This window comes from Balaenoptera borealis, assembly GCF_965194805.1.
Source record: "Balaenoptera borealis genome assembly, chromosome: 13".
NCBI lineage: Eukaryota > Metazoa > Chordata > Mammalia > Artiodactyla > Balaenopteridae > Balaenoptera > Balaenoptera borealis.
This window is the reverse complement of record NC_138870.1, coordinates 19,106,003-19,129,260: the sequence shown is the minus strand read 5'-3', so window position 1 is coordinate 19,129,260 and position 23,258 is coordinate 19,106,003. Positions and strand designations below refer to the sequence as shown.

Sequence of the window (23,258 nt, the reverse complement as noted above, 5' to 3'; positions counted from 1 at the left end):
GAATGAAGCTCCATCAGGGCTGTATTCCTAATGGCTAGACCAGTTCCTCCTGGTAGTAACCACCTGATAAATACTTGTTGAATGACTAAAGAAATGGCTTAAAATGTTCTTTTTTAGTAAGAAGAAAGATTGCTTATCTGTGGTAGAAATGTTCAAGAATACAGAGTCTTCTCTTTCTCATTTTGTAGTCACTGTAATAGGTACCCTGTCAGATTTATCTAGGGCAGGTTAATGGGGAGTGTAAGTAAGATAAATGGATGCGAAGGTGCTGCAGAGGTAGCTGTGTTACGAAACTGTGGTTGCAGTTTTATGCAAGGTATGCCCTAGCAATGAACATTGAAAACATTTTTGAAAAACCTTTTTTTAAAATAATCCTTTTTTTTTTTTAAAAGATAGTTCTGTTACACCAACAACAGGCTGTGCCTTTTACATTTGTGCTTACATACCCACATTCTCTTGATATTCCTTGTGGCCAGCAGATATTTAGAACCTCTGATTAGCTGTGATCTTTGGCTAAAAAATGGGTAAAAGCTTACTAACCCATATAAGATTGTAGCCTATACTGACCTCAAAAAGATCATTATTGTATCTATCAAAGTTTATTTAACTAAATAAGTTGCATAGCAAATACATGTATAATATGTGTATTATATAAATATACACATACATAGATACATATATCATATTCCTCATTTTACTATGTGAGGCTTTGAAAAGTTACCACTGCATAAGATATAAAAGATTAGAATCTTATTTGGGTACATAAATCTTTAATTCTTTATAGGTTATTAGGACTTTTAAATGCTGAGTAGAAAATACCTTCTGAGCTGGAGGGATCGCCAATTCCCTACTAATTGTAGTGTCCTCTTTGTACACTAGATGTCAGTGTTGCCTTGCTGTGTCTGTGACAGTTTCTGGATTAGTGTATGAAGGTTGCTATTATCAATTAAAGGAAATAGCTATGTACTCTATAAAAGGTTAATTAGTCATAAAGGTTGTAATTAAATATGGACTATGAATACATTTTACATACTCCCCTTCCCCCCGGTAGTTTTCTGTTAATATAAAAATGTAAAACCAGACTGAAGCATACAAATATCAAATCATTATGTTGAACACCTGAAACTAATATGTTACATACATGTCAGTTGTACCTCAATAAAAAAAAAAAACGACTGCAGTTTACACAAAAACCCCAAAACAGAAAAAGACAGTCATATGATATAAAGCAATTATATTTCTTTTAGGAGATATCTGAAGAGATTATAGGATCACCCATTCCAGAACCTAGACAACGCTCAAGACTTTTGAGATCTCAATCAGAAAGCTCTGATGAAGTTACAGAATTGGACCTTTCACATGGGAAAAAAGATGCATTTGTTTTGGAGGTATTATTGCATTGGACTAATTTCTTAAAGATTTTGGAAGATAAGATATATATTTTTACAGTCAGGTCCTAAATTGATGTGATATTTTTGTATCATTACAACTGTTAAAAATATCAAAAGAATATTTTATTATAGAAATTACAACAAACTTGGTAATATATCTTTTGTTTAAATAAAAGTTAAAAAAGTTTTGGAAAATTAGTTTTGGAAAAATTAGTGTTTGGGTTGAAATATAATTAAAATATTAAACTTTTGGAGCTTTTTTTGTAAACTTGGATTAATTTCAATAAGAAGGTTCTCTCTTTCACTTACTCTAATTATTACCTGCTTTATATGTCATAACATGTTACTATAATTATAACATTTTTACATGTAACACAATAATATAAGCACTGTGAATTCTGAGTGTAGTGTTTTTTTTACTGAATTCAGAGGGTGTAATTGAACTTTCATTGTAAAAATGCATCCAGAATGAACTAACTTTCTTGGAGAATAAATGTGACATGAAAGGTTTATGGAGCCTGTGCCCTCACAGATCTTCTTCCCATGCACTCCCCTGTAGAATGGTTAGCTTTGAAAGGATAGACGATCTTCCTTTGATATTGAAGGAAAGGAAAATAAATGAGGATACTTAGAAATGTTTTCTGGTAAGGTGCCAGTTGAGAGAAAAAATCAGATGCCTGGATCTCAGTAAAGCAGGAAGGTGACAGTAGAGTTGTATTGGGATGGGATTGGAGGTTTGAAGAGTCTAGAATAGTGCCCTTGAATGTGATCAGGATGTCAGCTGTGGGAGATGCTCAAGGCTTAACTGAGGTGAGAGTGTTACCTTGTAGAAAACTCAAACTATATGAATTTGTGCCTCTTTCTCATAATCTCTACACTCTGAGAATGGAGAAAAAAAGTGGAGGTTGGTAAAAGGTTAAGGAGTAAAAAGTTCCAGGGTACAGTTTAGAGCAGTTGTACTCAAAGTGCCCTGTGATGGTGGCATCAGCAACACCTGGGAGCTTGTAAGAAATGCAAACTCTGGGGCCCCTACTTCAGACCTAGTAAATGAAAATTTCAAGGTGGGGCCCAGGAATCTGTTTAACAAACCCTCCAGATGAGGGTTATTTTCACTTTGATCCAGAGCATTTTTCATATTTTCTGATGCAGGGATCCTGGCTAAGTAGAGAACAGAAGTGCTTGGAGTATGGGCAGAAGAGGGCAAGGTGTAGATTCAGTAAGAGAGATGGGGGTTATAGTTGGAGAATGCTGGAGATCTGAGTGTAGAATGTTTTGGGGAATACCACAGTCGAGTTATGACCATGACAGTGAGTGGCTAAAGCAAAGTGGAAGTGAAAGTGGTTCTTGACATCTCGGGTGTAAGTCAGGACTTAGATCCCCAATGTACAGATGAATGTCAATATATGTCCAGTTGGATATGTTCATTACTTATAATTCACAACAGAATATTGTGATGTAGGAAAAATGGAATTTGTGCTTATTCTTTTAAGACATGGCTTTAAATTTATCCCTATGTAATTTTATTTTAAAGCAGTTCTGTATTTAGTCAGAAGATTTTTTTTAATTGCACTTTATTAATGTAAATAAATAGAGATAATGATTGCTTGTTATCTTTGTAAATCTTTTGAAACATGCCCTCATAAAGACTTGAGAAAAGGCTCGTTTTTTTTAAACTCAATATACTTTATAATGTAAAATATTTCTTTTAGAAGTATTTGTAATTACTGTGGAAAAATTTATAGATAGTAGAAAAATTTTTTCAAGTTTTATATTTTAACTTAGGGAAAAATGGCCCTACTTCTCCTTGACTCTTATGTTTTCTATTTAATAAATAATAAAAACAATTTTTAAAAATTTGAAACAATTATATATTTACTACTTATGTGATAGGTTCAATCTTTTCATTTTCAGATCGATGACACAGATGCTATGGAAGACGTACATTCTCTACTCACTGATGTTCCGCCTCCTTCAGGTGAACAGAGAAAAATTACCTGGAGATGAGACTAGTTTTGCATATCAATATTTCGGTTCATAATTATTATAGCACTAACTTTATTTTAACGGCTTTATCACTGTTACCTTCTGTCATGTTCTTTGCTGCTCCAAGATTGAAAACACATCGTTTAAAAATATTTACATTAGAACTTAGGTGAACTGATTTTTAATCCTTTTATGTTTATGCATTACAAAAAAACCATGATAATTTATTAACATGGTCTAAAGTTTCCCAGAGGTATAGAGTTTTAGAAAAAAAGAATGAATGGATCTTACAGTTAGAACTTCATGTAATAATTGAAAAATGTTATTCTTTTTTTTTTTTTAATTTATTTATTTATTATTCATTTTTGGCTGCATTGGGTCTTCGTTGCTGCATGTGGCTTTCTCTAGTTGCAGCGAGCAGGGGCTACTCTTTGTTGCAATGCGTGGGCTTCTCATTGCGGTGGCTTCTCTTGTTGCAGAGCTCGGGCTCTAGGCGCGTGGGCTTCAGTAGTTGTGGCACGTGGACTCAGTAGTTGTTGCTCGCGGGCTCTAAAGTGCAGGCTCAGTAGTTGTGGTGCATGGGCTTAGTTGCTCCACAGCATGTGGGATCTTCCCAGACCAGGGCTCGAACCCGTGTCCCCTGCATTGGCAGGCAGACTCTTAACCACTGCGTCATCAGGGAAGCCTGAAAAATGTTATTCTTTAACACAAAAATAAATGAAATGTTATCATATGTTTTACCTATAATTTATTTTGACAGGCTTTTATAGTTGTAATACAGAAATTATGCCTGGTATAAATAATTGGACATCTGAAATACAGGTAAACCTTTTATTCTTAATTTTAAGCAAATATAGCATATGTGATTTTAGCAAGTTTTTTCTTAATATATGTTTTCTTTTCAGCCTCTTTACTGCAATTAAAATCTTATCTTTTAAAAAAATACCACAGTAGTTATGATTGTTTATGTTCTGTTACAGTATTTAGTTCAGAATAATGAAATGACATGCCATTATATCTCCCCATATTTAGATGTTCACATCAGTAAGAGTAATCCGATTAAGCAGCCTTAATCTAACTAATCAAGCCCTCAATAAGAATTTTAATGATCTCTGTGAAAACTTGCTCAAGGTAGGAACCTTTTGACTAACTATACTTTAGCTAAAACTCCTCAGTATCATGAAATAAAAGAAGAAAAGTATTTATATTGTCTGGAATACTTTACACAGTTGTAGGTCGAATTATTTTTATTTACTTATCAGTCTTAACCTGCCATCAAGTAAAATGCTAAAGATGTCCTCTCCATCTTAATATGCCACACTATAAAAGGAATATATTTTAAGTTATTTCATAGCGTTAAACTTCATAAAAATCTATATTTGTAAATTTAAAAAAACCCTTTTTTTTTATGACTTAGAAATATGATTAAATCTTATTGTCTGCTTAGATATCAAAAATGTATTCTTAATGAAAGAATAGACGAAACAGAAGTGTTTTAATCTTCTCAACTTTATTTGCCATAGTATAATGTACATTAAAAGATCAGTTTTTATAAATTTTTAAATTAAAAGAAATGATATTACTAATATTTTCTTTTGTGTAGAGCCTGTATTTTAAACTACGGTCTATGATCCCCTGCTGCCTTTGCCATGTAAATTTTACAGTATCTCTCCCTGAAGATGAATTAATTCAGGTAACTAAGGTTCAGTCTGTTATTAAAGAAGACTTATAACTTTGGTCTGTTTTAATATTATACGTTTGCCATAATTAAAGAAGTATAAGCTGCTTTACTTCAAAACATTTTTTTTTTTAATTAATTAATTTACTTATTTAGTTTTGGCTTGTTGGGTCTTTGTTTCTGTGCGAGGGCTTTCTCCAGTTGTGGCAAGCGGGGGCCACTCTTCATCGCGGTGCGCGGGCCTCTCACCATCGCGGCCTCTCTTGTTGCGGAGCACAGGCTCCAGACGCGCAGGCTCAGTAGTTGTGGCTCATGGGCCCAGTTGCTCCGCGGCATGTGGGATCTTCCCAGACCAGGGCTCGAACCCGTGTTCCCTGCATTGGCAGGCAGATTCTCAACCGCTGCGCCACCAGGGAAGCCCTACTTCAAAATATTTTTAAACGTACTAGTATGAGTCAGACCTTGTCTGTCTGTTTCACTTTTGTGAACTCTAGTTATCTGAAGGTGGACTTATATGTGTGATCCAGTGTATGTACACTAGAAGGTGTGCTTCTGTGCGACTTCTCCACACCCCATCTTTTAGAGAGGGTTTTTGAGCTCTTTCTGGAATACCTACGTTTAGGTGTACATGTTGGGCTTAGTTGTAGTCTGAATGTCTGAGTTTATGTGCAGTTCTGATTGAAAATCTTAACCAGGAAAGGCAAATTAGCCAGTTTGTATAAGTTGTTCCGTGGTACTGAAAAAGATTTATAAGAAGCTTATTTGGGGAATGATTATTTTGCTAATCATATTGTTTCTGTGATTCTAGGTTACAGTCACAGCAGTTGCAATAACTTTTGACAAAAATCAGGCTTTACAGACCACAAAAACACATGCTGAGAAGTCATTGCAAAGAGGTAAACCTATGGTAGATGGGAGCATAGTTCATGTTTGTCTGTGTTATAGTTCAGTGATAAAATATAGAGGATAGGTAGAATAAATAAATGACGTGTTTCTTGACAAGATACTGTCACTTTTTCTGTTTTCTTTATCAAGATAACTGTGTGGATAAGCATATGGCTGATGATATTTTTCACACATGAATACGTGGTTGGCTGCTATTTACATAGAAAATGCTGCTGTTTTTTAGAGTTAGCGTATAACATTAGTTCTGCAGTAATTTAGAGGCTCCTATCCTAGGGACTCTGGGGAGGTCCTCAAGGCATCTGAGAACCAACTGATGTAGCAAGCACCATGGGTTTTTCTCAGGAAAGGTCCCATAGTGTTCAGCAGATTCTCAGAGTTGTTCTTTATCCAGTAAAATTTAGGAAGTACCATGCTTAATATATTCCAAAGAAATGCAAAATCTTAGAAACCATTTGTGTGTTCTGAAAAAAAAGACAAGGGAAATAGTATACTTTCTAAAGTTTAATGACTTACTGGCTAAATAAATATTCATGATTAATCTAAAATTTTTTAAGTTGAATATATCCGACATCTATAGCATTGAATTAATGTCAGATAGATGTATTAAATGATTATATGTCCAGATATTTATCAAAAAAGATAGATAAAAACTGGTTTAAGTGTCATAGAACTAGTATAGTACAAAAAGTAGGATAATAATAATCATTAGTGAGTGCTTATTCTTTGCCAGGCACTGTGCTAAGAGATTTATATACATTATCCTTTCTAAATCTCACAACAGCCCCACCAGAGAAGATAGCAACCACTCTCAATGTCTGCAGGTGAAGGACCCCCATGGGAGAAAGCAAGGACAAAACAACCAGAATTAATTGAGTTGGGGGGAAATTTATATGTTATCCCAGAGTAATTTTTTAAAAATTAGTAAGAGATCATTACTAATTAACTTGTGCTTTTCCTGCCTCTCAAGCCTCTACAGATAATGAAGAACTTCTGCAGTTTCCCCTCGAACTCTGTTCAGATTCACTTCCTTCTCATCCTTTTCCACCGGCTAAAGGTTGGTTAAGTAAGGGAAATGCAAGCACAAATACTAGTTTCTAGATCCTTTCACTTGCTTCTTCACTGTAGGTAATCTTAACTTAATTTTGAGATGGAGATTTATTCTTCATTTCCTCATTGTATGTTTCTTCATGTTCATAAAGGGGAGAGAGTAATGTTCCTTTTATTTTAATTTCTCAAGTAAACTCATCATAACTTATTAAGGTAATTTTTTGTATGATATTCCATTCTTGTAACTCAAATGTATTAAAGTTTTATTTTCAGAGATTTGGATTTCCCAAAATACTCACATATGGTATATTTTGATATTTATATTCTATCTGGTAAATTTTTTTCTAGCAACAGTAACCTTCTGCAAAAATTTTTAGATTTTCATAGACAAACAATACTTATTTTCTTCAGAAGCTATGTGGAGAGGTTTTGGGTGGAGGTTAGTACAAGTGAGAAAGGGATGAGCTTTCTGTCTTTTGGGTGTCTTGGTTATATTTGAGGAACATTTTTTCAAATGCAAAATGATTGTCCCCTAATTCAGTAGCAGTAGATCTACTTAGATCTGTACCATCTTTGGAGAAAAGTGGGAGGTGGTTTTTTCCATTTCTCTTCTGATTTCAGTGTAATTTTTATTATAAAAATTTCAGAATTACTGTACCTTATCTTGTAGCATTACATACACAGTAAATGTAGTTTGTGTTTTTTCCTAAATTTTTTTTTCTGAGAAATGATGCATTTGTTATTTAAAACCAAATTGGCTTTTCTAATTTTTCCATTTTATAATACAAGTGACATTATTTTATGGTTTCTACTTGTCAGTTACTTTATCTGATACCATATTAGTTATAATACAGCATAGTTTTATATTCACATTGCCTGTATATCAATAGGGTCTTTACTAAATCAGTGCAAGGCCTGTGTAGATAAATAGATCTTGTCTCATATTTTGAAGCTGAAAAGAAGCTACTTTCAGATTCTGAACTTTCTAACATGGTAACTGTGGTTCTTTTTCCTTTTTGTCTAAATTAAAATTCTAATTTAGAACTCCATAGAGAATTTCTTGAAAGAATAGAGAGGAAAAATCAGATCCAAAGATAATCTGAGTTCAGATTTATAACTTAAACATAGCTTTCAGAACAAAAAGCAGAACAGTCTAGAATCTTCCTTGAACTGACTAGATAGGATTTTTTTTTAAACACCTACTATCTACAGAAACTTATATTTAACACAGGGTTAGTTCCAAACCACTTTTAGGTATCACTTCATTTATCCTTACCCAGCAGTGGTGGTGAGGGGGAATCCAAAATCAAAAACCCAATCAGCAACAGCGAAAAAGTTTGATCAATTGCTAACCTATACAAATATTTATTTGTGGATTTGGGGTCCCTGTTAGCTCAACTTTACATGTTGTTAATAGCTACTGAATTCTGCAGAAGATTAGATTTAAACTCTGTAAATTGGCCATATCTATATTGATAACTTACAGTTTCTGCAATAGCTTTGAAAATATTTTCAAAGGTAATGAGAACTGGTGCTTTTTGAAGTCATTAGTATATTTTGCACAAATGGTACTCTGAACTTAAAAAACTAGGAAAGAAGAATTTGAGTAGAATAAGTCATATCTGAACAGTCCCTAAAATATTTGCAATTTATTTTAAGGAGCATAGAGAGGGGCCATAGGTGGAATAATAAACCAAGAGACCTGGCTTTTCTTCTCAGTTCTGCTACTGATAAAGTGTGAGAACTTGGGCCAGGTAACCTCTAATTAAGCCACTTAAGTCTTAGTTCCTCATTCGTAAAATGTGAAAGGATTAAGATTCTCTCTAGCCTTTAAAATTCTCTGATTTCTTGAGTTTCTATAGTTTATGGTTCTTCAATTATTAACATGTCCCTATTATTAAAAACATAAAAGCTAAATTATGCCTGAGGTCATACTGAGCTTCTGTTAATTTTCCAAATAACTTCAAATCAGTTAAACCAATGATTTTTAAACTCTGTTCCTCCAAACCATAGAGTTTCTTCAGAGGTGCCTCATGACCTTCCAGGAGGCAAGGTGTGGGGGCTGAGAAGATAGGTCTCTAGACCCCCTACCTCTGAACTAGAGCAGCTTCAATGCACTACGCTTTATGTATCAGCTTTCTATATATGATTTTGTTGGAAGAAAGGGTTTCAAAAAGTTTGAAAATCACTGCATCAGATCATGCCACCCTTAATCATCATCATCATTGTCATCGTCACCATTGTCAGCTTCATAATGATCAATATCACATCTAATACTAATATATATAAAACTTTAATACTAAGTGCTTAACTATAAACCTATGTGCCTTTCCTTGAATGTTACATTTTAAAATCATCAATGAACACTAAAAAGTTTATCTGTTTATTTTTTTTTAAGTCGTGTAAATTGTGGTTTACGTTGCATGCTTATGTGTTGTCTTTGCTTCCTCATGTCTTTCCAGGAGAACATGGGCTATGATGTATATATTAGAAAAAGTCATCTCAAAGTATTTTGGAAAATTTGAGGATAGAATGGGTTTTGAAAAGGTCTGAAAAGTGTAATAATAGAGTGTTATATCATGAATGTAGTAATTGAACATTGTAACATGAAGGAAGGCTTTGAATAGAGAATAGAAATATCTGGGAAAAGTTAAGCTTAGCAGCTTAGAGGAAATAGGTGGGAGAGAGAAAGGTGAGGGTGAGGAATAAATGCTCAGAGAACTTCTCTACTTTCTTATCTGCAACTACAAGAGGTTTAAAAGTTAACTACTAATACTGATAAGTAAATAAATATATAGTTTTTATAGTTTTGTTAGGTCAGTTAGCTAAGCTGATCGAGATTTATCTTTTTTAATTCTGAAAATTTTGAATACTAATTTATTTTTCATGTTCTTATCACAAATGGGGTAATTTATTAAAATTTTTTATTTCCTTTTATGTTGACAGAGTAGTCTCAAGAGCTATGCACAGTATGTTTATTAATACTTCCATCTTTTCACTTGTAGATAAACCTTTCCTTATCTTTTTGTGTTATTGAAAATGAGTGAATATTATGTGAAGAAAAGATGCTTCAATAACATGTTTCCTAATTGACAGTGTAGAGTAAGCTTGGGCCTGAATTGTCCATCCATGCTTAATTTTTTTCCTTCCATCTTTTGTTATATTAGTTATATATTTTGTTTCTCAAGGTAATCGAATAGTTTGATGTATGTCTCAAATTTGTGGTTGATTTGGTGTTACCTTGATGGTTATCGTGATTTTTCTGATTTGAAATATTAAAACGTGCTGAACCTAAGTAATTTCTTAAAGGACATTATCATGTGAAGGTCATCAGAATTCTTTGATGACTACTATGAGGAACAGAGATGATGTGGCATCACCATAAATTACTTTTTTTTTAATATGAAACTGTGTTAAGAAAAAAGATGACTATAGCAAATTTTTTATACCACTTTCATAATGTTTTTTCCTCATCATTAATATCTACATGTCAGCTTTCTGAATATCTGTCATTTCACTCTGAAATGGTTTTTTAAGAGGCCTTAGAAATGATATATATGTTTATGAAATGAAAATGAAAAAAGATGGAGCAAATATAGTAAAAATAGGGAATCTGAGTGAATGTAATCTGGGTAAAATTTTTTTAAAAATCAATAAGATATTTCTCATGAACTGTAATTAATCTTAAAAATTTTATGCATGTAATTTTTATAAAAGGTTGGCATGTTACTTTAGATACATGTCTAAAGACCTGAATCTCGAGATATTTGATACCATATTGTGGGACTTAAGAACTTATATTAGACAAATGTGTTTGAATTATATACCACTATAAATAGATCTCAAATACTTTATAAATCTAATCTATAATAGGATAATTGCTTTCATTAAAATTCTGAGAGTTTAAGGCTATAAAAGGGTTTAATTAAGTCAGTTTTAGTGTTTATATACTATTGGATGAAACTGTATAGAGGAAAAGCTTTTTATACCACCCTGTTTCTGTGTTCATTTTGCTTTATGCTGGCGTGGTATCCTCATGTTCAGTGGCATTAGCTATAGCCTGGGAGAAGTTCTCTTTTCACTGAGCAGTTGCTGATGAATAAGGCAAATATAGGTCAAATTCTGGATTTCAGTAAAAAAGAAAACAAGTTTGCTTACACCCTCAATATATTATACTCCATAATTAAGTATACACATTTGAAGCTTTTTTCTTTATTTTTATGGTAGGCTATCAGAATTACTTTTTGTTAAACCAAATTTGATTTTAAAAGATAGTTTAATTTTTAAAACTTAAATGACTTGCCTCACATTATTTTAAACTTGTATTAGAAATATAAATCTATAAGAACTACAAAAGTTAGCTTTTCCTTTTTCCTGCCAACTAATGGTTCTGAATTCTTACAAGTATATATAATTCTTTATACTAACTAAAAATGTCTTTATGTATTAAGAATTCATTGCATGTCTGTTTTCTCTCTTATTTTTTTAAGATATATTTTGTCACTGTGACCAAATGGTAGCAACTATAAAAAGTGCTAAAGTTCTTCATGTTATCCGTGGCCACAGCAATGAGTGAGGGGTCCTGAAAGGAGAAAAATGCTGAGGGGAAGGAGAATGAGAGGAAAACAGAAACTAAAGAGTGGAAAATGTGAAAACCTCATCCAAGAAGTGGGAAGGAAAGAAAGAGTTGATGGAGAAGTAGAGATAAGGAATCTTAGCTTCTCCAAGAGCTCGAGGGCAGTGAAATCCAGAGTCAGAGGAAGAGGGAGTGAAAAGCAAAGAAAATTGAATTGGGTTACTGACCCAAAACAAGGATTGTTTGGAAAAAAGGATACGAAGGATGGGAGTGAGAGGAAGAGTGAATGATGGGGATTGAAGAAGAAAAGCAAGTGAGTTAGGATGTTGTACACCCAAGGTTGGAAGCTTTAATGACTCAAATAGGGCAGCTAATTGTCTTTTGTCATCTACTGTATGTATTACCTGTGTACCTTTGTAGTTGAATTTTTTTTTTTTTTTTACTAGTGGAATATCCAGATCGAAGCAATTTGTGTCTTTCTCTATGCCTTAGTAATTTTTAACTATAATATGGCAATTTCATTATCAATCCACCAATATTTAAAGACCATTATGGACCAGATTTATACTGAATGTTTATGTACATCATTTGTTTAACTCAGTCATTAAGCCAGATTTTATAGTTATAAGACATAGCTGATCAATGCATTATAGATTGATGGAAATGCTTAAAGGGACATAAAACCAAATTTTGATCATAATAATTTAAAACTAAGAATGGTTAAACAGGAAAATAAAGCATACAGTTTAAAGACTCCAGATGGCATATATTTTAATCTGCCAGAGAATCCTTTCAGAATTTGCAGGAGTTTTTTCAAATTTTGTGATTTGCTTAGGGTGACTGGAAAAGATTATCTCAAATACTTTTTAGTTATTCAAAGCAAAGGTGATCTGTAAATTTTAATGGTAGAAAGTAAGTTGTTAGAAGAGTAGTCATTGTAAAGCTTTATCATAGCTAACCCATACCTTTGTCATTGGTTATTTAGGAGAATGGAAGCATCTCAAACTTCAGAAGCACGGGCAGGTGTATAATTGAGGGAGGAGGAATTCTTGCCACATGTTTTTCCTGTTTTTCATCTATATGCTCATTTCCACTAATAAACTGCTTTAATCTAGGTTAATCCCCCTCCCCACTCCGCTAAGGCCTGTTAAAAATTGCTCAAGTGTAGTAAGAATAGTCAATCTGCATGTTCTGTTTGCCTCAGTAACTTTCTAGGGTTGTTTTTTGAGGGATAGTGGGATTATCAGTAACTGGTGACTTTTTAAAAAAGCAAAATTGTATTCAATGGGAAAGGAAATGGTAAGAGAAGTGGGCTGCTGGGTGGCTTGATGTAGACTATCTTTGCAGCTACAGTGTGGACCTCACATACGAAGTATTTGTGTCAAACTCTTCCACAGAGATGTGCAAATAGCCAGAACTGAGTGCCAGCTCCTCAACAAAGCCCAAAGGACTTTTAATAAGATTTCTACCCCTGAGTATGAAATATGTTGTCTTTTTTTAAGTATTGGTTTAGAGATTGCATATGGATTTATTTATTCTTAAGCAGAATTACTGCTTTGTCAGTGAGCCAGACAGCTAATATCTGCAGTACCTTCTCTTTGGAAAAGGCTGTTATTACCTGGGAAGCCAAACTGTAATCAGAAGGAGCAGAGTGAGAGTCTGAGGTCATTAGATATTTGAGGTGTTCAAACCAGTCCGAGGTGCTGATGTCCAGTTGCTGCCAGGACCAGCTCCTCTTGGGCCTTTTCTCTGAGAGAAAAAATGAGCATCCTGGCAAGCATGTTAGGAGATGAACCTGCTCTCCTTCAGTGAGGTCAGAAATCTCGTCGCTCAGCCTTTCCCTCCACGTCTCTAATTTAAAAGTTTTGTTCTTTTCAAATTTTAATTCAAACACATTCATATTTGAGGGCAGGGAATAAATATTTTCCCTCACTTGTTTCTCCTCTACCTTTCGTAAAATTTTTTTTGGAAAAGTAGTAAGTGTACTTACTAAGTGTACATGGTGAAAAATTCAAATACTACAAAAAAAATCACATTGTCCAAAATAAAGCTTCCTTCTCCCTTCGTTTTCCTTCCCAAGAGGCGGATACTCTTAACAGCTTATTGTCTGTCTTTGCAAAGATACCCTATCCTTTTTTAAAAACAAATATTCTACTGATCATTGTATACCTTTGTTTTTTTCCACCTGACATATTTAGAGATGAGAACAGATACCTTCTACATGTTTAAGCTCTTTTCATGGGTACTTGTCATTAAATTATATACAGTTGCTACTAGAGAATTCCATATTACCAAGATAATATCAAGGTATAGGGGACAATTTTAGTAATTTTCACTTTTTCTTTTAGTTTCCTCCCCCTCCTTCCCATCCCCACATTTTAAAAACTTTCACAGAATACCTAATGCCGACTATATTTTCTGTGTCTATACTTACCGAGGCTATACTGCACAGGGCATACGAGAGCTCTGGGACCCTCCTGGGATGTATGAGCCTGGGGTGGGCTATTTAGTGTCCCAGCTTCTGCACTGGGTCTGTTTCCAGGCTGAGCTGTCCCTAGAGATCTGGTAAGCCTCTGAATGTCAGTTCTGTTCTGGTCTTCCTCCTGTAGGCCCCATCGCTTCCTGGGCTTCCATTGCCCCTCAGGATCCTGAATCAGGAGGATGCTCCCTCTAGCACTACAGCCTGAGGGCCTGATGGTCAGGGCACGTCCAGCGTGTTCTCCTCATAGTCATTTTGTGGACCTCCCCTAGTGATCCCTTTTACTGGACAGTTCTGTATTGTGAGAGGATTGTCAGCCACTGTACTCTCTCCAGTATTAGCTTGTGGTCATTGCCTTAAAAATTGGGGGGTGGGGTGGGTGCGGGAGATACTTCCATTGCACCCAGTTAGCAGAAACATTCTATACAAATCCAATTTTTGAAAAGTATAACTTTTGCTAATTTAAGAATATTACCAAAAGATCAACACATTAAGCAGAGACAAAAATACATATATTTACTTAGTTTATAATTTAAAAAAAGACTGGCTGACCCAAATTATTCTTAGTGTTTTTATGTGTTATTTCTATCTTGGCCACACTATATTCTCAGTTCTGAAATTCTCTGAAACAAAAATTCAAATAATGCTAGTGTGGATAGAGCCTGAACATTAGAAATAGATTATGAAGTTTTCTTTTTTTTATAGTACTGTTTAAATTTGTACAATGACTTAAATATCTATAGTGAAAATATAAACTATCAGGGAGAATGCAGGATCCTGCTTTTATGAGCTTACTGTAAAGGGGGTTCTAGTTTGGGATTCCTAGTTATTTCTGTGGAGAACGGTCACCTTTTAGTTCCACAAAGTCTGGATAGCTCCAGAAGGAGCTGTTGAAAGCGAAGACCTGGAATGAAGGGGGCGGGTCAGGCTGAGGTTTGTGTTTATCGGTGAGACATAGGTCATTGCCTTGTCTGTAATTTTTAATCTTACTGGCTCTTCCGCCACAAACATTTCCCTTCTGTTTTTCATTTCAGTTTTTCTTCCCAGTAGGTTGACCCTTTTCTCTGTTCAGTTTTCTCACGTCCTGCTTCCATCCCACTGACATTTGTTACTATGTTGGTATTTTGTGTGTAGAGTTTCTGAAACTTTTTTTGTGTTATAGTAACAAGTAATCTTTCTTGGCATGGTATTTATTAATGGAGCTAGTTTTCATATATCAATAGAAACTGCGTTTTAAACCTAAATACTTCTATTTGGTTTACTTTTATAATGAAGCCATAAAGATTTCCTCCTATTCGTCTGGCTTTTAGAGAGTATTAACCAAGAGCAAAGAAGAGATACTGGCTTATATTTAGCACCCAAGCTAATGTTGTTCATATTGTCTTATTAGAACACCTGGAGAGTGCAAGTTCTAACTCAGGTATACCAGCTGCACAGAGAGGTGAGTTTGTCTAATTAAGCAAATAGTCTCCAAAGGTGTGAAATTCTAGTGTGGTGATTCATAAGCGTACAGACATCAGAGAAATGCACTGGACGATGGAATAGACACCAAAATGTGGCTTTATTGTAGTTAGAATGTGTCTTACAAAATAGTAATTAAACGAATATTTACATTTTTAGCATTTTAATAGTGTTCCACTTTCTAAAAATAAGGCTTTAGCTTTTTAACATTGTCTTTTAGCTCAGCAGTAGTAAAAGTTATTCTTTTTAAAATGAGAACTTGTTAGGCTCACACTTGCCCCTCACCCCATGTTATCAGAAGCTTTGTTGCCAAAATCAGATGTGGAAATAGAATATTGACAAAAATGACCCTTTGGCTTTCCTGTTACTATTGGTAGAAAGAAGATATTTTAATAAAAGATAAGTTAACTAGTGATTTTTTTTCATGTATTCTTCATTTGATTCTCATTATTTTTATTTTTGATTTCAGGGTAAAAATAGGGCAAGGAATTATTCACAAAGTTCTGATTGTAAATTAAAGCCCTGAATATAAACAGCTAAAACAGTGTGAAGTAAAAAGAATGGGAAATGAAGTTAGTTAAAACACAGCGTATGGTCCTTTCCCTGATCTCTCTGTTAGACCCGCTTCCATTCCCCCTAAGAGACCACATGGCTGTGACATCACCAAAGATGCTCAGCCAGCCGAGAACTTGGTTTTGGACAAATCAGTGTCTAAAGCTTGACTCTTTACTATCTCTCTTACCTGACTTGAAAAGGACCACTTTTTCCCCTAGGTTACAGTTAAATTACGTCATCGGAAGGAGTGTTATGACGAGTAAGAGACGTCATCCATATTTTTTCTTTGTTTTTTCTTTTGTTTTCTGTCTGTGTTTTCAGCAACGTCAGTTGATTACAGTTCCTTTGCAGACAGATGCAGCAGCTGGATAGAGCTCATTAAACTGAAAGCTCAGACCATAAGGCGTGGATCAATTAAGACAAGTAGGCGGATGTTTCTACCATGTTACAATCTGAGAAGCATATCCTTGATTTCCCAGTGGTGAAGGCTAGACCTGACTACTCAGTAATAACATTGCCAATCAATCATGTATTGGAGTGTGAAAGCTGCAGACTCTAAAGGTCATTTAGCAAAAGCTATTGAAGGGCCTTTAGATTTTTTTAACTTTAACTGTAGGGTTGTGTTTTTAGTATTTTATTTTCATGAAGGTATTCTTGAAAGTATATAAATAGAAATTATATCATCTAGCCTAAGGAAATGATGAGCTCTCTTATTGAAGAGACACTCTTCCAGGACCCAAGGTACTAGGTAGTGTACGGTATTTGTCAGTTTACTAAGAGCGATATCCAGAGTGATAAAAGAATGAGGTATTTCCAGAGAGAAAGTGGTCAACTCTTATCTCACTGCTAGACTCAGGATCAGTACTTACATGTTCTTTATCTATACTCCATGTGTTTTGGTAGACTTTGAGGTATTTGAGTGAAAGATTTTACATTAAAGGGAAGGAACTGTGTTTTAGAGAGAAGATCACAACATATGGAACCAGCCAGATCTGGTTTTGAATCCTAGTAGTGCCATTTTAATAGCTGTGTGACCTTGGGCAAGTGATTTAAGTTTTGTGAGCCTCAGTTTCCTCATGTGTAAAATGGAGATAATAACACCTACGTTGCTGGGTTGTTGTAAGGATTATATATATACATATATGTGTGTGTGTGTATATATATGTATATATGTCTGGTTTATAGTAGTTATTTGATAAGTGGTAGCTATTATTTGTTATTTTATGAACAAACAACTTTTAGACAGCCAAGGTCATTTGTTGAATTTTTTAAATTACGAGTTTGATCGAGAAGGTTTGGAAAAGAAACCTACTACAACTAGTTAAGATATGGTTTATCTACAAGTTGACAATGATGAAGTCGTCTGAAAAAAAAGATGGAAAAAAGTGCACTGGGAAATGTAACAACTTTCACACTCTCCTTGTAATAATTTGTTCCTACAGCAGATAATTTTTAATGCTCTACCGCTTTTTCTTCACTTTTATAACGATCATTGTGTGTGTAGCTCCACCTCATCAACATTTTCTTTTGCAGGAATGCCATTTTCCTTCCAAAAGATTCCATTCCAGCATTTCCTCTTATGTTTTTCTTTCTCTCTCTATTTTTAATTGCATGCAGTGCATGATAATTTCTTTCATGACATGGCTTAGCCTCACAGACAGCTGAATGTTGTCACCACTTATTTGGAAACCTTAGGGAATAATTGAGTCACCAGCATATGATCTTGATGCTTTCTCTTCTTTCTCCAATTTTAGCTGTGACAGTCGAAAAAGCAAGTCCAGTGGGTGAAGGAAATTTCCGGAATCGCTCTTCTCCACCTTGTGCAAATTCTACAGTTGGGGTGGTTAAGATGACACCTCTTTCCTTCATTCCTGGAGCAAAAATAACAAAATATCTTGGGATAATTAACATGTTTTTTATTCGGGAAACCACTTCTCTTCGTGAGGTAATTTTATAGTTGTTATTTCATTGTTTTTGTGCATTTTCTGTGGTTGAAGATATTAGTATCAAAACCAGACAAGTTTCAAATTGGTTGTTTATTTGCCAGAAGTAACACACACACACACCCACACCCTTTTTTTCATAACCTGTCTGGATTGTCTCTAGCAGCTAGTATCATGGAAAGAGTTGTTTTGGGTTTAATCCCATTTGTTATTAGAAACTCCAGGTCCTTATCATGTGGTAACTAAAACAAATAAACGTATCCATGTTTGATTAGAGGTTTAAAACAGCCCTGAAAGAACAGCTTAGTCTTCTCAGTAGATATTTGCCTGAGATATATTTAAATAGCAATTTTTAAGGGTTTACATTTAGAAATAGTAAGGGATTGTATCATGGAGAGATGTCTTAGGGATTGTTTATGTCATTTAGCTCTATTGTTTTCTTCCTCTGAAAAAGACTGAGGCTGCTTGTTTACCTCTCCTCTCGCCGTCAGTGTGTAAAAATGTTTGTTCAAGTTCTTACCTCACACTGGCTGGGTATCATTAAACTTTAATTTGTTTTTTAAGTAACAACAGTTCTAATCTTCTACTTGATGTAGTCAAAGTTAAGAATCAGAGTCAGCCTATTATATTTTGCATTACAGAGGAATTTAAACTCAAGAAAAGATTATATTTCTATTTGTCTTATGTTGTGGAGCAGGACTGCTAAGCAAATTATTGTGAATGGGGACATTTTTTAATTATTTAGGTGTGAAACCCAATAAACTCTTCAAAATTTACTTCAGCGGTAGTTTGTATTTTTAAAAAGTGTGTTCATTATAAACATGACTTAACTATGCTTTTTCCCCATTGCTTCACTAGCAGTGTTTCTATACTTTCTTGGAAATAACAGCTGCTTATTAATTTTTGATATCATGCTCACCCTCCTGCACCTAGCACAGTGCCTGGTGCAGAGTAAACATAAATTGTTTTTGTGTAAATGAGGGAGTGACTGCTGACAGATTAACTACTTAGATAGATGTTTCCTTTAAGATAAATTACTTTTTAAAATCATATTCTAATTGTATTGAGATGGGAAAGAAACTATCTTAAGATACTCTCAAAAACCTTTTAGTGTAGAATTAAAATAGGTGACACTTTTAAGTCCATTAAGTTTGACAAAGAAATTTGAGTGTGAGAAGCTGGCATAGATTGGTGAATTGACCTTTTCCAGCTGCTTTTACTAGCACATGGATATTGTACTATTGAATCCATAAAATGTTATTTCCTAAGTGCCTTCTCTACTGCTTAAGCAACCATACCCCAAAATGTTACTTCACAGTAGATTTCCTTTCAACAGAGATTTGTAGTATTAACTGTATGGTATAATATCCCAAATTTATTCATTGCTTGATGAATTATTTGCTTACAATTATATAATCTTTTAAAAATTACCCCTCTGTAGTCTCTGTTACTCTGCTATCAGAATTTCTTGATTTGAGATGGAGGAGGAAAACTGATAAAAGTAAAAGAAAGAACTGTCCCAGGTGATGATTGAGTCAGAGGCAGGCTGACACAACTCACTTAATTCCTTAATTACAAAGAGAGATACCTGTACAAAACTTTATGTAGGATCCTATGGCTTTTCAGAAAGATAAGACCTGGACTAATGGTTCTTCTAACAGTGTATTAAATTTTGCCCTTAACCTCCAGTTTAAAGTTGGAAATTTCTTCCTAGACTATAAATAACATCCAGTAAAATTTGTGGAAAACTTAGGTTGAAAAGCATTTTAAGCTCTCATTTAGCCTTTGGTGTCTGTTTTGTTTGTTTTTGAACACTGAAAAAGTTCCCCAAACTATTGGATTTCATTCGCTAACTAATATGTACGGACCACTTAGTACGTGCATCTGTTGAAGTAGGTGTTAACGTATGTAGTTGTGAGCACAGCAGAGTCAGTTCCTGACCTGATGGGATTTAGTCTAGTGGAACTCAGGCATGGTGGACAGTAAATAAATAATCATGTGATTAATAGGTAACTCCTAGTAATAGTAAGTCATATAAAGAAATACAACAGGGCCTGTCAGAGAATATAATGGGAGAACTTAATTTAGATCTGATAAGGAAGGTTTCTCTGAGGAAGTCACATGTAAACCAGGACCTGAAGAATTGAGTAAAAATTACCCTGGTGGAAAATTCGGTGTGGAACCTTTATGTGCAATGACCCCGAGGCAGGAAAAGATGTCAAACCTTTGAGAAAGTGAAGAAGACAAGTGCGACTGGAGCCTGGTTCATTTTCAGAATAGGAGATGCGGATAGCAGGGAAGTCTCATTGTTTATATTTACCATCAATTTATTTGAGTGATGTTGGGAACGACTTGATAGAGGGAGGTGCTGAAGATGGAGGGACAGTTAGAACTCTTGCTCTGCCATCTGTCCGCCAGCTCTGTGGTCCTGGCTCGTCATGGGCACGTCACAGATTCTCTGAGCTTCAGTTTCATCATCTGTAAAATGAAGATAGTAATCCCTGTCATAGACATGTGCTCAGTAAAGGTTTGTTCGTTCATGCAACAAATCCCATTATGGAGGGAATTAAAATGATTGTCCGTTATATTAAGATCACTTAAGATGCTTTAATATGTATTCTTTGATGTTTGATGTACATTAGTTTACACATGTATCCAGTTTGGTTTTTTGCGCGTCATCATTTAGGAAGGAGGTGTCAGTGGTTTTCTCCATGCTTTTATTGCTGAAGTGTTTGCGATGGTGAGAGCTCACGTGGCTGCACTGGGAGGGAATGCTGTTGTCTCCTACATAATGAAGCAGTGTGTCTTCATGGAGAATCCAAATAAGAACCAGGTGAGATGGGGTTAAAAACCTCTGATGGCGGGAACCTGTGAATGTATCCATGGCCTTTTCACCTCCCACCCTCCCCTGAAAAAGAGAATTGCTCTTCAAAGCTCTTTGATTCTAGAGGCTTAAAACATGTTTTAATGAATATGTTGGTAACCATGGTCCTGCATAGGTCAGATGCTGTTTTCACATCCCCAGTGATTAGTTATTATTCTTAAATACCTCTGGAAGTTTTGCTCCTAAATTACTGTTTCCACCACCTTCTTGGTGGGTCTTTGGGATCCAATGATGGCTAACGGAGGACAGTTAAAGACGCCCTCTGGTTTGGAATGTGATGCTGTCTAGTTCTAACTGCCCTGCTGGTGAAGAGTACATCATGATGGGGCCACACTGTTTGTTTATTTCTGATAAGTAATATAATTCTGTTAATGGGGACAAGGGAATGTTGCTTAGGTTAAATCTTAGAATAAATTTCTTTTATCAGTTTGTTAATAACTCACTTACAGTTGTTAAAGATCCCTTTAAAAACTTGAATAACTAGATTAATGAGTTTCTTTGTTTCCTGTGAATTGCCTTCTTATCCTTTGCTCATTTTTCTCTTGGGTTGTACGCTTTTTCAGCTCTACGGCACTGCCCCCAGGGTAGCAGAAGAGTATGAGCGTGTTGTTGAGTCTGTGACTGAACATGTCCTGTTGTTCTTATAGGCACAGTGTCTTATAAACGTAAGTGGTGATGCAGTGGTTTTTGTTCGTGAATCTGAATTAGAAGTGGTGTCAACTCAGCAACCTGCTGCCAACTGCCAGCCCTCATGTACTGGAGGAGAAGTTACAACCTGAAGTCAGTTAGAAAGAATGAGCTCCACTAAATGACATTCATGGGTCTCCTTTGTTTTGTCATTCATTTATCTTACTAGACATAAAAAATGAACTTGAGAGAACTGAGGAACAATTGATACATTCTGAGTATGTTTGATTCGTCTGGGATCACTTGGAGGCCTGAGAATTTTCAAATCTTGACATTTTATTTCGGCCAGCCTAGACAGACAGGCCCCGTGGAGCTTTGACCCTACCTTCCCACCCAGGAAGTTCAGATAAATTTCTCTGAGAACTGTAATAAAGATGGAAGCTATGTATAATTTATGTTGATTTTAATAAAATCATAATTTAGAAAATGAAATGGTAAGATTATCAGGAAATTAGGATAGCTATCCTAGTGTAATTTAGAAAAACTAAGCAAGAAATGAACAAATTGTTAATGAGTAAGTAATCTGATTCGAGGAATGTATGGGGTAAATGGAGAAAAGTTTTCAGAAAGCTATGCGGGTTTCTGAATATGTTATTTTGATGAGGAATTTGGTAACAACTGAAAGGGAAAATTGCTTCAGCCGTCTTTGAAAAAGAAGTTAAAATTCTGCAACTTGTATCCATAATATGTCCTAACTACTGGAAAAGAAAAGTAATTTATCAGAGCCAGTGTCCTTCCGTTGGAAGTTTAAATAAGGAAGGAGGAAAAAAACTACTATATAACTTCGTTTCTAGCCAAGTTTCAATTTGTGTTTAATTTGTCTGGAAGAGGCTTGGCTTCAGCTGGGAAGAAAAGGCCAGTGAATTTTGTTGAAGTAGTTAAAATATAATTGATCTAGAAGGAACATAAAATTATTTTCTAATAAAGTCATACTGTACTCCCACCAAATAAACAGAATTTTAGTAATATCTTAGGGATTTTTGATGGTGAGTTAGACTGTATTTGGCATAGAGTTTGGAAATGCAACTTGAATGTAAATATGCTGCAGAATGTTGAATATATAGATAGAAATACTTTTTTGTCAATGCCAAATACCTATTACAAATGAACCTTTAAAAGTACATTCCTCCTTTGCACAACAAAATTTCTTTATAGAACTCATGATTTTGCTCTTCCAGGATAACAACTGCCCTAAAGATTAGGAGTCATTTCCTTGTTATCACAGGTGTCAATATTTTTCTGTACTTTGTTTATAATTTTATTTTTTAAATAAAAAGTTTATAAACTGGAATATTCCTAAATCTCTTTTTTTGCCTCTTTGATGTAGCACTGTCAGTGGTCAGAAATCACTTTCCATCTGATCATCTCCATTCATTTCTTTAGTCAACAATCATCTGTTGTGCGTCTGCTATATGCAAGGCCCTGTTCTTAATTTGGGGGAAAAAATACATATGTAATTGTGCTACTCTCATTGCCTTTGGTAGGAAACCTACACTATTAAGTGAGAAAATGTGTGTAGCTTGGGATGAAGGTAGCTTCCCCAAGGAAATGATACTTAAGCTCAGTCTGGAAAAATAGGCAGGTCCCTGGAATTGACTGACTTGTTCATAGTTTTATTTATCCATCCATCCATCCATCCATGCGGCAGCTATTTTGGGATTCCTGAGT

At 34.9% G+C, this 23,258-nt stretch overlaps 1 protein-coding gene across 25 annotated transcripts in view; it reads left to right on the top strand.

Annotated features, from left to right (window-relative positions):
* Positions 1 to 22,881, top strand: part of C2CD5 (C2 calcium dependent domain containing 5) — an 88,293-nt gene extending 65,412 nt beyond the window's left edge. For 10 of the 25 annotated variants that reach the window (XM_082351909.1, XM_082351926.1, XM_082351931.1 and 7 more), the window contains 12 exons: positions 1,248 to 1,388; positions 3,303 to 3,366; positions 4,135 to 4,196; positions 4,407 to 4,505; positions 4,978 to 5,067; positions 5,861 to 5,948; positions 6,926 to 7,012; positions 15,451 to 15,501; positions 16,398 to 16,499; positions 17,831 to 18,021; positions 20,706 to 20,852; positions 21,551 to 22,881. In XM_082351909.1, the coding sequence (XP_082208035.1) occupies positions 1,248 to 1,388; positions 3,303 to 3,366; positions 4,135 to 4,196; positions 4,407 to 4,505; positions 4,978 to 5,067; positions 5,861 to 5,948; positions 6,926 to 7,012; positions 15,451 to 15,501; positions 16,398 to 16,499; positions 17,831 to 18,021; positions 20,706 to 20,852; positions 21,551 to 21,682 (1,254 nt within the window). In that variant the 3' untranslated portion in view covers positions 21,683 to 22,881. The remainder of the gene's footprint in view (positions 1 to 1,247; positions 1,389 to 3,302; positions 3,367 to 4,134; positions 4,197 to 4,406; positions 4,506 to 4,977; positions 5,068 to 5,860; positions 5,949 to 6,925; positions 7,013 to 15,450; positions 15,502 to 16,397; positions 16,500 to 17,830; positions 18,022 to 20,705; positions 20,853 to 21,550) is intronic. The other 15 variants (XM_082351919.1, XM_082351911.1, XM_082351920.1 and 12 more) reach the window with 5 other exon arrangements.
* The last annotated feature ends 377 nt before the right edge of the window (positions 22,882 to 23,258 follow it).